The sequence below is a fragment of the Manis pentadactyla genome, chromosome 4 (genome assembly GCF_030020395.1).
Source record: "Manis pentadactyla isolate mManPen7 chromosome 4, mManPen7.hap1, whole genome shotgun sequence".
Taxonomy (NCBI): Eukaryota; Metazoa; Chordata; class Mammalia; order Pholidota; family Manidae; genus Manis; species Manis pentadactyla.
In genome coordinates, this window is record NC_080022.1 from 168,923,944 (window position 1) to 168,941,826 (window position 17,883).

At 37.2% G+C, this 17,883-nt stretch overlaps 1 protein-coding gene across 3 annotated transcripts in view; it reads left to right on the forward strand.

Annotated features, from left to right (window-relative positions):
- WIPF2 (WAS/WASL interacting protein family member 2) overlaps positions 1–17,883 on the forward strand; it is a 48,502-nt gene that overhangs the window by 5,946 nt on the left and 24,673 nt on the right. For all 3 annotated transcript variants that reach the window (XM_057501464.1, XM_036930401.2, XM_036930402.2), the window contains exons 2-3: positions 12,452–12,583; positions 17,588–17,720. In XM_057501464.1, coding sequence (XP_057357447.1) covers positions 12,521–12,583; positions 17,588–17,720 — 196 coding nt within the window. In that variant the 5' untranslated portion in view covers positions 12,452–12,520. The remainder of the gene's footprint in view (positions 1–12,451; positions 12,584–17,587; positions 17,721–17,883) is intronic.

Sequence of the window (17,883 nt, forward strand, 5' to 3'; positions counted from 1 at the left end):
ATTTGCAAGTATATTGACTCTTGTCAGAAATCACAGTATTCTCCTTCAAAGCCCAGATGGTCCTGTTTGATTTAGTACTTTTCTTGTGTAATTGGATCAGCTTGCTCTGTTTTCATAACTTTAAGTAGACTCTTGATTTAAACAGCCCATCACTAGTGATCAAGGAATAAAAATGTGCAGATTTTTCTAACATTTCAGCAAGGAGCATCTGTGTGTCTGGTGATGGCTTATTGGTATTAGAGTGAGAAAGAAGAGACTCCTCGAGTCACAAAGCTGAAAGTCACAGCCTTGTTATTAGATTATCTGTGGTGAGTTGAGATTTAATGTATTATCTTTGAAATGAAGCATGACTCTTCTCTTCATGTGAAGTCTGGATCAACATATTTATGGAGCATCTGCTTAAGTTTTCTTTCAGGCCTTTTCTTAATGGAGACTGTCATCACTGGATTTGCCTTACTTCTGTTTTCTGTATATGCTCTTCTACTTTTATATTTGAGGTGTACAAATGAAGGATGGCCCACGGAAGTTGAGTGCTAGTAATATGAGATATGGCTAGCCCAGAGTGAGAAGAGCTCTTTTTGTCATCAGTGGCTAGGTTTCAGCCTGCCTTGCAATCAATCACCTTCTTAACCTAATTAGCAGTTTCACAGAACTTGTAAGGATGATTTGACAACAGATGTTTTTGTTTTTCAGTTAGTTGCATTAAATTGAAAACGAGACCTAAAAAGGAGCTAACTAAGGTAATGGATTTTAGGACTTATCCTCTATTTTTGTGCTTACCTTTGCAATGAATTTTGGTCATGACTTCTTACAGTGGCCTGGAAGTTCCTCACATATTTGACTTGTGGTAGAGTAAAGTTCTGGGGTGATGAACATTGTTTGGTTACACCCAGGCTGTGGCAGAAATTCAGGTCATATTAGGCAGCCTGCTTCCAGTAGAGCTGAATCTGAGACACAGGTTCTACAATCAAGCATAATGGCCTTGTGGTTATTTTGGTTTGTTTGGGCTTTTCTGCTGTCCTGAACTGCATTAGTAACAGATCGAGTATCGACCTTATTTTTTGAAACTTTGGTCAGTCTGAAGTTTGGTTTTGTTTTTTCAGGTGTTAGGATTTTTTGGTTTTTAGTAATTAAATGTTTGGGTTTTTGTTGTTGTCAAATAGTAAGAATATATAGTTTAAAGAGGCAAATAGTACTACAAAGCTTATAATTTAAAAAACAGTTGCTCCATTTCTCCTTATTTGTCCATCTTGGCTGCCTTAAAACACCAAAACAAGTAATTTGTAAAATATTGGAAACCACATGTCTGTCATCTGTCAGAGGCTACAGTTGCTCACTGCTACTGGAAGAACAATAAGGGTATCTACCTTTCTACCATCTTCCAGAGCTTGGTGGAATTTAAACCACAACCTCATTGACAGAGGATTATGGGAAATGTAGTTCCCAGGCTTCCAGCCTGCCCTCCCCTCCCTTCGTGAGTTCAGAAGGGAGTAGAGTGAATGTTACTAAAACAAGAAAAAAAGAGTTAGCATCCAGTACAATGCCTGTGTGTACTGTATTTCCTTCCTTGCACATTTTTTCCTCTAAATATAATTGCCATTCATTTCTTTTTTTCTTGGTTTATTGAGTATCAACCACTAATTTACCTCTATTAAACTTGGACAGAGGTATAAATCCCTTTTTGGTACAGATTAGTGGAAACTTTTTCCAGGGGCTTAATGGAAAACAGTCCATTGGAGGGGTGCATTTTTTAAGGACTGACTTGTATATCTGAATCATCTCTTTTCTATTCTCACACTGGTTGGTAGTTTGACTAGATATAAACTGTTACGTTGGAGATCATATTTCTTTGGAAATTTTAAGCTTTGCTTTGTGATTTTCTAACTTTTCAGTAGTAGTAGTAGTAGTAGTAGTATAAAGTTTTAATGCTATTCTGATTCTGGTTCTTTGTATGAAATCTATTTTTTCTCTGAAAGATTTTAGGGTCTTGTCTTTATCCCTGGTATTCTGAAATACAGTAGTGTTGTGCCTTAGTGTGGATATATTAAAACTCATCATGCTTAGCATTCAGTGGGCCTTTTCAGTCTGAATCTCATTTCCATCTATATCGGGAAATTTCCTTGCATCCTGGATAATGTATTCCCTCTTTCATAATTATTTCTCTCCTCTCTATTTCTGGGAAACCCTTATTATCTAAATGGTGAAATGCCTACATTTGTCCTCTTAATTTTTTTTCCTTGTGAATTTTTTTCCCCTCAATTTTCAGATACCCTTAGCCTTATCTTTCAACTCCTCTCTTGTATTATTAATATTTCTGTCATTTTTAGAGAATTCCGAGAGCTCTTGCTATTCTCAGAATTTTGTATAAAATGTTTTTGCACGTTGTCAGGGATTGTTTTTTTACTTTGACTCCTCTCTTTCATGTTAGAGATTTTCTTCATATCTGGTAAGTCTTGTCTATCTGTTCATTTTTAAGAATGAGGCAGTAAAAAGCTCTGAGTGTGGAGCCCTGGCTTAGCAAGTGGTGGGCACCACTTTAGAGTCAATTGGCAGCTGGTCAGTTTCCTCAGTGAGGACCTCTCTAGTCTCCTGCCTATAGAGGTTAAGCCCAGCAGCAGGTGTTCTGGTAGCCAAGTGGAGGAAGAGAGGTGGAGAGGGGGGCAAGGTCTCATTGTTGAGTAAAAGTTAGACTTTCACTTGATCCCTCTGTTTTCAGTGTGGCACTCCTGCTCTTAGCTATAACTGGTCCCTGTTCAGAGGCCCTCTGGTTCAACTTCTCCAACCTGCTTGGCAGCCTGGGGAGGGGAAAGAAGGGATCTATTATACAGACTTTCCGTTACTTCTCCCATTTTACCCCCTCCTACACCCCTTTCTCCATTGGTGCCAGATGCCTCCAGTTTCTGAGCCTTTTCTGAGATTCTGTTGTGTGATCTGTTTGCCACTGCAAGCGTTTAGCTTTTAACTCTGTGAAGTTATTTATCACTGGGTTCATCTGTCATCTGCTTTCCAGCTGCCAAAATTCTGTTGACATCTCTCTTCCTGCTGTCTCCTTTCCTATTTCTTTGTTTTTTTAGGTTTTCACCTAAAATTAAAAAAAAATTCCTTTGCTATAATTTTAGTGGTGTTTTATGAGGGAACACTGACAAATGCATGCAACATCATGTTTAACCAACATATTAATTGGCTTTTCCTTCCTGCTATCTATTCAGACATCATGTCTGTGTAGTTGATTACTTATATGCTTTTGAAACAGTGGGGTCCGGACTTCTGTACCCCCAAGAATCACTTAAGGTACTTGTTTAATATACAGACCACCAGATCTCTCTCCTGGAAAATTTCTGATTTTAGTAGATCTGGATTAGGGCCCAGGAATCTTTTTGTGTTTATTTGTTGTTTTTTAAACAAATGCCCTAGGATGTGTCTTATTTTCAGACAAGTTTGAAAACTGTTTTAGAAGGGTCTTCTAAACCATTTATTGCTCTAAACCATACAGTGCTTTCAGGATAACAGGATTTTTAAGTCTCTGAGGCAAATTCATAAGCTCCCCAAATATTGCTTCTGTATTCAGACTGTGTTTTAGTCTGTCTAGCTTTGGTCTGGATTTCTAAATTAGAATCATCTGATTAACTCTTCTCTTCTCTAGTGAAATGTAGGCTGATGGTAATAACTTTGGCCTTGTATGACTGAATTTTTTTAGCTGGCATTTCTAAACCCACTGGTTCCTGGGATGTGTGGGTGGGGAGGAAGTATTAGTTATGAACATTGAGCTACTCTCTGCATCATTTCACTGTCCAAATCCAGGAATCTAAATTTTTTTCGGTGAAATGAAAAGTTAATTCAGGCTTTGAAAACATGTACTGATTACCTATCTGCCTTGGATTTTTGGAGATGTTAAAGGCTGTGACTTGAAGTTTGTTTTTAACTTTGAGAGTATAAAAGTGCACATTCTCTTCACCTTTTTTGTATTACAGATTCCTAGGCTTACAAAGGAAAAATGTCTGTGTCTTTCATTGCCAGTCTGTAAAGCATCTGGAAATGAGTTGTTTGCAGCTGCTTCTTGGTTTCTGTGAATTTTTTGGAGGTCAGGATCCAAATAGTACTTGTCTTAGTAATGTTGTAGAGGCGAAGTGTAGTAACCTAGTTCTTAGTTCTTGGAAATCTTGTGGCTGTTATTGCTAAAATACAGCATGAGAAAGCCATGTTATCACTGACATAGAACTAATTTGCATTCTGAGATGAACAGCTCTGTAGAAACAGCTCTCACACCTTTTTACAAGTTCCACTAAAACAATTTTGGTGAAAAAAGTTGCAAAAACTGTGTTAAATCTACAGTGTTACTGTCTCATTGATTATTGATCAGTGGCTATGCTATAAAGCACTACTTTGAACTGTTACTGATTTCCTGCAGTTGACTCTTCTCTATGTGCTCCCCCACCTTCCCAATACTAAAGTGCTTTCAGGATAACAGAATTTTCTCTTTGCTTTGAGGGGTGTGGTAGGGGCTGAGGATGTTCGGTGAGGTCATCCCCCAATCTCTGTTTAGGATGATTTTTAGACATTTAATTTACATATGCTCTTGCATCAGTCATCTCTAGCCCTCTTTTGTATGAAGCTGTTCTTTGCAACTCTGTGTTATTGAACACAAGGGTAGACTGCTCATTGATTTGCCATCATTTTAGATGAGCAGTCTTGGCTTCTGGGTTGCCCTGTATCTGGGAGGAACCCCATGGTACCTAGTATATACCACATCAAATAGTATATAAATAAATTGAGTTTATGTTTTTAGGGCTTTTAAAAAATAATCTAGGACAAGAGGAAAGAATCATATTGGAGGGAAGCTGCACTGTTGGGTTACATACTTACATTTTTATTAGAGAAGCTAGATTTGAAAGAATTTCATCATATAGTTACATATATTTCCTCTGCCTCCTTCCTCTTCTCTTCCAGGGTTGTGTGTCCCTTGTACAGTGAAAAAGTATTGATGTGTAGAGTAAAACATCCAGGCTTAGTTACAGAAGTTCTAGGATTTTCAGTTTAAATATTCATGGTATATATATATATGTGATTTCTCTTTTATTGGTGGATCAATCGTATTTGCTACATAGTTGAGTTTCGATGATAGAAAATGTCTGCAGTTGGAAAAATGATTTTATTCCCTTCATGGAATAATGGAATTCTAATTACTCCTTCTTTGTACATGGTCAAAATCTTTTTCACCAGAGGTGTGCCTGAATTGAATTTCAAGAGGGAGGTAGCACCTTCTCCGCTGAGAGAAGAGGAGTGTGGGTTGTTTTTAAACTGTACAAGCCTTTTGGGGAGGGTAAAATATCTGTAACATGAAAGGTATTATAGTCTGTTTTCTTGTATTTTAGAGAAACCAAAAGTACTTTAGTGGAAACCCTCTACTGTATTATGTCCTGGAACGTATGGAGGCATGTTCTTAATTCTTCTGTGTTGACATCAGTTCCCACGTCATTATAGGAACCTGTTTGTCTCCTGCTGTTAGTCTCCTTGAGTCGCATGTGAAAACTCTTACGTAGCTCCTGGCTTTTCTCTCACATTGGGATTCTTTGGCTTCAGAACTAGATGCCAGTATGTTACTGTGGTTGATGAGCTTCTACCTTCCCATACTGTGCTGCTTTTCAGGAGCAAAGTTGAAGCACAGGTGGACAGGCAGATTACCATCAGGGTGACTTTTAACCCTGGAAGGCTTCCAGTTATTACATAGGTCTCTAGCTGTGCTTAAGCCAAGAGATCAAGCCCTGTCTGTGGGATTAATGAAATATCTGATTGAACTCGTTTACTTTGGGTGTGAAGTTGTTGGGTTAAACTTCTTTGGTATTATAGGCATATTGGATGGAGAAGGATACTGTGTTTGGACTTGGAGGATGGCCTGTAAGGCCTTAGATTTCACCTCTACTGCCCCTACCACTCTTCTCACTCTGTTTTAGCTACCCTGGCTTTCTTACTAGTTCTCTAACACATCAAGCTCATCCCTTTTCAGGATTTACACTTGCTGTCCTTAAATCTGTTTGGAATGCTGTTCACCCAGATGTTCATAGGGCTTGCTCTTCTCATGGGGAGACTTCGGAGAGTCAGCTCTCTTTCCCTGGGGCTCTCTTCCTTGCAACCCTATCTAAAAGAACACTCCACCCTACTTCTGTACTCACCCTTTATGACTCTTTTTTTTATCAGTAACCGAGATACTGAGATTATATTTGTTTCCTTGTTTATCTCTTCCACTAGAGTGTAAAGCACCAGGGTTGTAGAAACCTGTACAGTCAGCTCTGGAAAAGGGTTTCCACCACACCATTATTTGGGACTGCATAATTCTTCACTGTGGGGGTTGTCCTATGCATTATAGAATGTTCAGCAGCATCCTTGCTTTCTCTCCACTAGGTGCCCAGTTGTCATGACAATCAAAAATATCTGTAGACGTTGCAAAATGTCTTCTAGGGGACAAAATCTTCCGGGCTGAGAACCATTGTTATAGAACAATGCTTTGGCACCTAGTGAGTGCTTAATAAATATTGAATGGATTAAGTGGTGGGTGTTCAACAAATACTTATTGGGTGATAGAGTAATTCATGAATGAATGAATTCAGCAAGTTAAAAATTTGTGGAACACCAAACTATGTGTATAGCCTCATATTTCTTTCCTTTGTCTTTTCACAGAGATCCATTCTTCTGTCTTCTCTTTCTTACATGTTGATCCATCCTTTGCTGCCTTTTTCCTCCACTCAGGCTTCTTTGCTCTTTCAGACAGTGCTACACTTCAACTTACTTTTGTTCAGTTCAGCAAGTGACTCTTGAGCCCCTACTCTGTGCTTAAAATAATAGGAAAGAACTATAAAAAGATACAGCGCTGTCTGTGCTTAAGAGCTCATTGGGATAAGTGGGCATTGACAAATGTTCCTCTAAGGTTTAATTCTTACTTCAAGGTAATGCCTAAACTGTTACTAATGGGCTGTCATAGGGTTATCTGAGTCAGTAAGTTAAGTTCCCATCAGAATGGGGTGAAATTGTTGAATTTGGAATCCAATTTTAACAAAACCTACTTATTCATTTTTACTAATTTTCATTTGTTGTAATTATCCTTGGTTTCTAGCTATTGATTCTCTTTGTCTAAAAGCTGATTGAGAATTACACAGAGTAGATTGCTCATTTTGAATTTGATATGAATGTTTTCTAGTGTTGGTTGAATGGTTATGAACAGTTCATTCATCAGTGGAAAGTCTTGGAGGGTTCTGCCATCCTGTCTACCTGGGTTATTGAAGCCGCATAGGCAAGGTTGTAGTTCCTTCCTGCTGGGATTAAAATACACCAAACAAAACCCCCATTCTCTATTATATGACTTTCTTTGTCCTAGAGCAGCTGATGTTCTTTTTCTGCCGAGCATTTATGTTCCATCTCTGATATTGTTAGATTTCTTTTGATTTGAACTATGGGATCAGAAGAATTCCATTGGGGATAATGTTTGGACCTTTTCCTCTTGAAGACACAACTGTCTTCAGATTATTTGGAGACAGAGTAGGCAGAGCTATTGGTCTTTCAGAAGATCTTGGAGTGACTCTTTTACCTATCTTTCTGTCTTTATGTTGGGAAGAAGTTTGATACGCTATTGAAGAATTAAATATGTATTTAAGAAAGATAATTTTGACATCCTAAATTCCTGTTCCTATGACTGTTGCTTATAAGGCCCTTGAGACTTTGCTTAGGGAGGCAGCCTACCTTTAAGGTCAGTTTTTTCCACCTGTGGGATTTTCTTGGGAACTTTGATTAAAAAACTGTGATTTACTCTGTAATCAAAGCTGAGTTCAAAGGAAAGTGCTGTTACCTGAGGTGTCATAGCATGAAAGTAGATGACATTAAGATCTGTAATTTTTTTAATTTACTTTTTTTCATTTTAAAATAACTTGCAGTTGAAGTCTGAGTTTTATAACAGCAGAATGCCATTTGAATAAAGGACCCAAACTATAGTGGTAACTAGGATAGCTCAAAATTAATTTTAAATATATGAAAAAAGCAACAACTAAATTTTAGGGTTATTCATTTTCAAATGTGAAAGGCAAAAGTCAGTGTCTTTGTACAGAAAGTGTCCTGCTCTTGAAATGTAGGAATACATATTTGGAATGGGGAATGGAATGAAAGATTAGGAAATTAAAATAGAAAAATAAGTTTTTGTCTTCGGAAGAATAGAAGAAAGTACCTTTTAAAAGTGCATTGTTTGAGTTTCATGAAAACTTATCTCTGAATTGTATGATAAATTTGCCATCAGGAAGATTTTAAATGATGCTTCTGATCTTGATTTCAAAGAAACTGACTCCTGAGGATATGAAAAGCTTATGTCATGGTTTTTAAGGTGGAAAGGCTTAAGAAGGGAATGAGAATTGCTGTATTGCTGAACTAGAGGCAACCTCAAAATATTTCTGAAAACCAAGGACTCTGAAAAACACAGATGATGAGGTTTGTAGTTTTAATTTAGTAGAACAGAAAGAAGAGACTTAAAATGTTGTAGAGAACCCCCCCTTTTTTGGTTTAATCTCAGGAATGTTGCCTTCTCAAAATTGGAATAGACTGTGCTTCCAGAAGGTATGAATTTGTCCTTTGATTAAAAATATTTGTTCACTAAAATTTGTCTTTCTGTCATAAAACATTATGAATTGTTTTTGGTTTATACGTTTTTAACTGAAAGTGGTTTTCTGATCAGACTTTTTTCATTGGATAGTGATCATAAATATCAATCTTAAATTGTTCTGAATAAAGCTTCTGTTGGGGATTTTTCAGGGAAAGGAAAGTTGTATTAATGTAAACTTACTTAAGTTAGGCTGCTTTTGTAAAATACAGCTGTTCATATACTTCACAATCACATATAGGTTGGTCACAGGGACGGTGGTACAGCACAAAGAATACAGTTAATGCTTCTGTAACATCTTACTATGTTGATGGACAGTGACCCCATTAGAGGGGATGAGGACTTGATAACATGGGTGAATGTTGAACTACTGTGTTGTGTATTTGAAACAATCATAAGATGGTATATCAGTGATACTTTAATTAAAAAAAATTAGCCACATTAAAACAATATATATATATCTGTTTGTATTCTGTCACTAAGGTAGAAATTTAGAGTGGATTGAATTTTCATTTGTGGAAAAATGGAAAATTGCTAGGCCAAACCAATTTCCAGCAGAGGTGTTTTTTTAGTGATTGGTGAAATAGCTATCAGAAGAACTGGATTTGAGTCCTAACTTAGCAGTTTAGTCCTGAGTGATCTTGGCGGTTGCCCACAGATCAGTCTGTTTCTCCCTAGTGTGCATGCATGCATGCATTCCCATTCCCAGAGTTTTAGGATCCTTACTCATAAAATGGGAAGCAGTAATACTTATGTACCATCACTGTATACTAAATGTCACTGATAAGAGCATGCCATGCATGCAGTCCTTACGGAGGCAGAAGGAAGGTTGAGAGCTACTGCTGAATGTCAGTATTAAAGTCTGTCAGTTGATCACTTGAAGAAGGTGTTTTTTTTTTTTTTTGATGGCTCTGTTTTGAAATTGGAGTTTTAATTGAGCTTATTTTAAGAATACTCTGTGTAATGTAGTAGTGGTCTTTTCCAGAGGGTTGCTTTAAAAAAAAGATTCACCTTGCTAAAGATTTACTACTTTGCCTAACAAATGGTATTCACTTTCAGGCATAAGGTTGTTCCTTGAAGTCCTTTTTTAATCATAGCATGTGGATTGGATCACCAGTGGATATGGAAAGAATTGGGGACTTGTCTGAATTTCCTTTCCAGGTCATTTTAGGAGACTTTTTCAACCTTGGCAATGGCCAGAGGAAGGTAGACCTGGATACCCAGAAAAGGCAGGAAATGAGGTGACTGGAATTAGTTGAAAATATTTCTGAATAAACTATTATTTTTCCTGCTAACTTTAAAAAAAAATGCTGTAGGGATTTTGGAATGAAATGGTCAGAGTAAACCCAGGGAATTAAAATAGAAAGTGTTCTCTTCTACTCTGTATGTTTCTTCTATTTTAAATTCTCCCCTTCTCACCCCATGGTAGATGTTTTACTTATGAGGATTCACTATATTAATCAATTTTTAAAGCCTAGTGTGTTAGATCCTGGCACAGAAAACTAGACTTAGATTTGAAACGAGAAGTGTAGGGTTTTTCCCTTGGATGGGAGTCAGCTGCTAATTTCTTGAAGTAAATTCAGACACCATTCCCCATGGAAACCACATAGCCAAAGTACCATGCAGTTCTTAGTCTGTGGTTAGGCAGCTGGCCTATAATGGCATTACATTAGAAGGGCTGGAATTTTGAAGACCTTCACGGTCATGTTTCTGATCAGATTCTACCTATCTACAAAGGTCTTTGGTTTTATAGAACCTTTGGAATATTTGCCCTTTCCTTTCATCATTCTTAGGGCATCGAGAGAAATGTTTAAGTGGTGACTCCTTTATTCACAGATTTTGATCAACCCTGCAAAGATTTCAGAACCAAACCTCCCCAATGAACTGCTATGCTGGTATGATCTTTTAGGCTTGACTTGATACATGTGGTCTCCTCTCTCTGCTAGGAGGTACCTGTGAGTTTTCCTGTGTCCTAATCTCAGTAATCCCCTTGCTTGGAAGCAGTTACTCCATTGATTAATTGGTAAAGTTGATTACCCTGTCTTGAACTTTTCTTTTCATCTGTAAGTTGTACTCACAGAGGTTGGGTTATTTTGGCTTTGATTTTTTTGAGGTCAAGAAGTAGGGCTTTGGGAGTTTTTTGAGGGTAGTTATTATCCTTGAGTTTTGGCTGTATCTTTGCCCCCTGCTTTAGTGTCTTAGGGGAGGACAATTCCCTGTCTTTACTCTCATTTATAAAATTAGGATCACTTACAGACTATAATAGGGGACAGCTGTATAGTTCTTTGAGACCTGCTAAGTAGCTAAATTCTCACTTGGCATTTATGCTCTGATCAGATTCCAGGGATGTGCTTATACTAGGGGAGAGTAAACTATAGCCCCTGAGTCAGATCAGGACCGTGATCTGTTGTTATATGGCCCATGAAACTAAAGATGGTTTTTACATTTTTTAAATGTTGCAAAAATCAAGAGAATGAGAAGACAAGCCACTGACTGGGAGAAAATACTTGTAAAAGACATATCTCATAAAGGACTGTTATCCAAAATATGCAAAGAACTCTTAAAACTCAATAAGAAAACAAACAACCCTATTACAAACTGGTCAAAAAACCTGAACAGGTACCTCACCTGAGAAGATATATAGATGGCAAGTAACCATATGAAAACATGTTCAAATTCATTATCACCAGTGAATTACAAATTAAAACAATCAGATACCATTATACACCTATTAGAATGGCCAAAATCTAAAACACTTGACACCACCAAATGCTGCAAGGATGTGGAGCAGCAGTAACTGAATCATTGCTGGTAGGAATGCAAACTGTTATTTGGAAGACAATTTGGCAGTTTATTATAAAACTTACTCTTATGACCCGGCAGTCATGCTCCTTTGTATTTGCTCAAATGACACAAAAACCTGAATGTGGATATATAGCGGCTTTATTCATGATTGCTAAAACCTGGAAGCAGCCAACAAATTGTGATACATCCAGACAATGGAATATTACTCATAGCTAAAAAGAAATGAGCTGTTAAGCTCTGCGAAGACATGGAAGAAACTTAAATGCATATTACTAAGTAAAATAAGCTAATCTGAAAAGGCTATATATTATATGGTTCCAATTATATGACATTCTAGAAAGGCAAAACTGTGGAGACAATAGAAAACAGGAGTTGGGGGGGAAGGAGGGATAAATAGGCAGAGCACTGATTATTTTTAGAGCAGTGGAACAATTCTGTATGATACTACAATGGTGGGTAGTTGTCATTATACTAAATGTCACTGATAAGAGCATGCCATGCATGCAGTCTTTTATCCAAACCCATGGAATGTACAACACCAAGAATGTAATGTAAACTATGGACTAATGTAAACTATGGACTTTGGGTGAATAATGAAGTGTCCATGTAGGTTAATCAGTTGTAACACATGTACCACTGCAGGATATAGATAGTGGGGGAGGCTGTGGTTGTGTGTGGCGGGAACAGTTTTATGAGTGTTCTGTGTACTTTCTGCTCAGTTTTGCTGTGAATCTAAAACTACTCTAAAAAATAAAGTTTATTAATTTTTTAAAAAGGTCAAAATAAACCAATAATATGTGACAGTGACCATATGTGGAATACAAAGCCTAAAATGTTTGTTATCTGGCCTTTTACAGAAAAAGTTCACCAAGCCCTGGACTGTGTCATCACAGTGGAACTAGGAGATGAGATACTTGGTTTTTCTGTGGTTTCATGCCTAGTCCTCTAGTTCTCCTGGGTACTCAGTGTCTCTAATGGTGAAGTTCTCATGAATTTATATTTCATTTGCAGGTATATGAGTGACCTAAAGCTGCAACTTAAAACGGAGAGAGAGCAGTGCCAACTGCGATCAGGGCAAGGATGCCAATTCCTCCCCCACCTCCACCGCCCCCTGGTCCTCCTCCACCTCCCACTTCTAATCAGGTAGGTGCCTGATTAAATTACCTCAAAACCTTCACAGATACTTTGCTTCCTGGTATAAGACATAGCATAAAAGACGTGTGGTGTAAGAAGATGGAGAATAAATAAGTAAAGTCTGTCCTCATCACCTACTCCTTATTCATGAGAGGTCCTCTTAAGACCACAATGGCTTATCTTGTTTTCTTGTCCTGGTTTGGTCTAAATGAGATTTGGACAGGTGGCATCAAAGTAAGAACTAGTGTTTCTCCCTAAAACTGTTCGTTCCACATAGGTTAGTGCATCATTTGTCTGGCATCCTTGAGAAAAGAGATGGCAGTTCTTGGTGGTTATTTCTTGCTTCCATTTTATTTCCTCCTTTTCTACTTCAGATCAGTTCATTTTAAAGCCAAGTCTATCAAGTCTAACACCTCATCAAGAAAAGGAATTTATTGAATGATTAGTAAGAATACTTAAAGGTTTGATAATGGGAGGAAAAAAAGCAGTGTGGCTTCTGAACCAAAAAGGCAGCTATTTTTGCTGTATCTGGACTGTGGTGTCTGGTGTCACATGAGAAAGAAGCAACATGGGTGTTTATTTCATTTTGTAAAATTTAGAAACAAAAATAAGTTTAGAGAATAAATATCCTAGAAGGGTGTGTGTTTGTGTGTGTGTGTAGAAATTGCATCCTAAAGAGGAAAAGTGAGTTGCCTAGCTAATTTACTTCAGAATTAGGACTAGAATTCAGGTCTGCCAGTTTGCTTTTTCTCCCATAACTTCTAGTTCTCAGACATTTTATTTGAGGATATGTATGAATCCCCTTTTTGGATGAAATTTTGTGCGAAAGCCCAATAAATGAAGTAGATAAAAGCAGAGCTGGTTATGTTGAAGTATCCAGAGTATATCCTTGGATCTCCATAACCCCTTGGATGACTGCCCCGCATTGTGCTGTCTTAGTCATTCACTCAATAGCCTTTTGTTGGGGGCTTACTATGTAATGGGGACTTAACTAGTCATGCAATTCAGAAAATCCAGATAATTTTACTCTGTATTGCTTGGCACTTTTACAAGAAGAACTTATTTATAAAATAAAGAGGAAAATGGATAAGCAAAATGAAACAAATAAAAATCATCTGTAGTACCATCAACCAGAATTGAGACAGTTTCTGCCTTCAAGAACTCCAATGCAGTGGGTGAGACACACAAATCAACAAGCAAATCCTGTGCTCCACAAAGAGAAATGGGGTCACAAAGCAGGGCCCCTCACCTAGTGGCTGGATGAAGAGGAGGCAGTCAGAGAAGCAGGGAGGTAATATTTGAGCTGAGTCTTAAAAGATGAGTAGAGTTATAACCAGAAAGAGAAGAAGAATGGGGGGCACTCGACATTGAGGAGGTAGGTTGTGGAAGGATGCTGATTTGCGAGAAAGCACAGAGGTTTAGGTTCTTGATCGTGGGGATATGGTGGGAGATGAAGCTGGAGGTGCAGGCTGAGGGTTTGGATTTTTCTCCTGGCAATAATAGGGAGGTAGTGTATTTTTAGCAGCAGGAACAACCTAGTAGCGTTTGTATCAGAAAGGTCCTGAACAGCGTGGATGGTGGGTTGGGGCTGAAGACAAAAGCCTGTTGCAGTTGACAGTTGAGAGTCTAGTCTGAACTAAAGCAGTGAGGATGGAGAGTAAATATGAGACACTTAGAAAGTAAACTCTTGAAATAGTTCATGACAGATGGTAGAGTGAGAAAAACGAAGGAGATTTGACTCCAGTTTGGAGGATTGATTGAATGATGGTGTTATTACAAAGAGAAACAGTTAATGGAGGAGGAGATAGGCTCAATTTTGGACATGTTTAGTATTTTCTCTTTACAGAAGCAATTTGTTCAATAAACAAGAACTGTGAACAAGCAAAAAAGAGCAATTATCCGTAATCCAACCATTTACAAGTTTTGTATATATTCTTTCCTACCCTCCCTCTCTTTTATCTTCTACAGTTGACCCTTGAACAACACAGGTATGAACTGTGTGGGTCCACTTAAACACAGACTTTCTTTAATAGATAATACTAGAAAATTTTTTTGAGCTCTGTGACAGTTTGAAAACATTTTCTTTTCTCTAGCTTAATTGTAAGAATACAGTGTTCAATGCATATAACATACAAAATACATGTTAATTGGCTGTTTATGTTATTTTAAGGCTTCTTGTCAACAGAAAGCTATTAGTAGTTAAGTTTTTGGGGGTCAAAAGTTATATATATATTTTTGATTGTGAGAGGGGTTGGCACCCCTAACCTCCATGTTGTTCGAGGGTCAACTCCTTTTTTAAAAAAAGAAGTTGTTCTTAATATTCATACTGATTTCTAGTCCACTCTTCTTACTTATCAATATGAGTAAGAAGAATGACTTGTTAGATCATTAAATGGCTAGTGGTATCATTAAAAAATTTTTTTACTGTACTAAAAATGTGGAAAAAATACCAATAAAAATAGAAAATATTAAACTGTGTTAAACCTTTGTTAACACTTTAGAGTTTACATATTTATTGTAGTAAAACAAGAAAATACAAATAAAGTAACACCACAGATTAACTTTTGCTAGTATCAGTGTACATCCTCCCAGAAAATTTCTATATGTGTATAGCTTTTTTTTCTAAATATAACCTAACTACTGTTTATTGAGCTCCTTACAGCAGGAATGGTGCTAAGCTCTTGAAAAGTATTGTTTAATTCTCAAAATCACCCCAGGAGATAGGTTCTATGGTATTCTTGTCCTGTAGAAGAGGAAACAAATCATGCTATATATGCATTATTTTATATTAATTTTTATTTGATTTGGTTAAACATTTCCTGTTGTGTAAAGATACTTTCACATCTTTAAGAGCTTGATTGGCATCCCAGTGTATGGTTACACCATCATTGTTCCTTTGGGTTGAACTTTTAGATTATTTTCAGTTTTATGCTATTATAAACTGTTTTTTGCTATTATTGACATCTTTGTGCACTTCCCTAGTTGTTTTCTCAAAGTTAATTCCTAGAAGAATTCTTGTGCTAGACTTCTTTTGTGTGTGTGTCTGCTAGACTTTTTAAAGATGTTTAATACAAAAATTACTTTGTAGAAAGATCATAACAATTTGTTTTACTCCAGGTAGTATTAAAAAGTACCTGTTCCCCTGAATCCTGTGACCACAGTAGGACAGTTATTTATTCTACACAATTTTTTGAGTATCCTTAATGTGCCAGGCACTGTAAAACAGTGAGCAGTATAACCTGCCTTATGAAGCTGGCAGTCTCATTAGTTACACTTTTAACCTTTACTAGTTTCATTGGTAAACAATGATACTGTGTTTTAGCCTGCATTTTATTTTTATTTTTATTTTTTTACTGTAGTTGAAATTTTCTTTTTTATGTTAGCTGGCTCTTGATTTCTTTTTCAGTGTTGTTCATATCTTTTAGTTGTTATCCTATTGATTTACATAAATCATCTTTATATGTTAACACTCTGTAGATTTAGGACACTATCTTTATGTCTGTTATATGTTGCATTTGTCACAGATGATTATTCTTTCCAATAGATCATCTACGCATTCACTTACAAATTTCTAATAAATAATTTGTATTAGTCTGTCAGTCTTTCCCTGTATTTTAGTTGTCAACATCCCCTTATCTATTTTTTTCAGGTAGTATTTCTTTGATTTTATTTTTTTACACTTAAGTTTTATAATTCAGATAGAATTTGTTGAAGAGTAGTCTGTAAGGTAGGTAGGTAGTAATCTGTACTGATGAAACATACTTTTATTATTTCTTATATAGACCTGAGGTTGTTATGGACTTTGTGTTTTGTTCCGTTGATCTAGCTGTCTGTCCCTGTGCTTCTGTTGTAGCTGGTCCTAGCTTTTGGTGATACAAGCCCCATTTTCTTAGTTTTTTTCATATGCTTAATCTTCCAGATGGATTTAAGAATCATTTTTTTAAAGGCTCCCAAGAAATTTCGTTGTGTGTTTAATTTAAATAGCCCTACATTTAAAAATTGTGTAAGGAACATGGTATTGATGTATTGCATTTTAGGTACATGTAGTATATTCATTTGGAGATGTCCTATAGGCATCGGTACATATGGATTGGAGCTCAGGTTGAGTGGGTATGAAATACAAAGGTTGGAGATTTTGAGGCTAACAGGTGGTATTCAAACGTGGGACTGGTTCAGCTTGCTCAGGGACATTTAGATGGAGGCTGAGGATAGAACTCTGTGAAGTGACATTTAAGAAGAGGTAGGTAGAGGATGAAGGACTTAAAAAAAACATGTTTTGAAAGAGATAAGAGAAAGTAGAAAAGGCACAGGCTTTGACCCAATCAGACTAGCATTCAGGTCTCAGCTCTGCATTTACTAATTTGTCACATTAACTTTCCTAAACCTTTATTTCCTTCTCTTTGGAATGGGAATAATAATCTGTTTTGTAACATTGTTTAGACAATAAATTGAAGTAATAGGTAGGCAAGAAGATAAATTAGGTGGGATAAGATAGGAATTTTAGAGTCACTGTCTGGGTTTGATGCTTGCTTTACTATTTACTGGGTGCATGGCCTTAGGAAACTTCATGGGCCTTTGGCCCACACTTTCTAAATGCATAATGATAATAATACTTATAGGAATATTTCAAATTTAAATGAGATAATACAAGAAAAGCGCTTATTAGCACACGCTTGAGGCATAGAAGGGACTCAGTAAATGTTTGATGGTGATGATGCATGTAAGGTATCTGCACACATGCCTAGCATGTAGATACTCCTATCAGAAGTATTAGCATAGGCCTCCTATCAGAAGTTTCTGCATAGAAGGGAGAACTATACCCTTCATGGAAGGTACAGTAGAAGATAAAGGACTCAGAGAAATGATAGTGTACGTTGTTACTGTCATTTGGCACATATATCTGATTTGGTTAGACAGGCATCTCATGGAGTCCATTTTGGCTAAGGATATTTATCCTGAGCTTATGATGAAGGGAACTATTTCAGATGAATTTTCATTTCCCTCTTCCTCCAGGCAAACACAGAGCAGCCCAAGCTGAGTAGAGAAGAGCAGCGGGGCAGAGGTGCCCTCTTACAGGACATCTGCAAAGGGACCAAACTGAAGAAGGTGACCAACGTTAATGATCGGAGTGCTCCCGTCCTTGAGAGTGAGTCTAAAGCTTCATATTCTGGTGAACCACCAGGATCCAGGATTGATTTGGAGGCTTGGCTGGTCTGACATTTTGACTGTTGGGCCTTGAGTGGGAGAGTTTTCTTTGGATGTTCTTTGGCTATCTTCCCGTCTGATCATTTGAATACCTTAGACTTTTG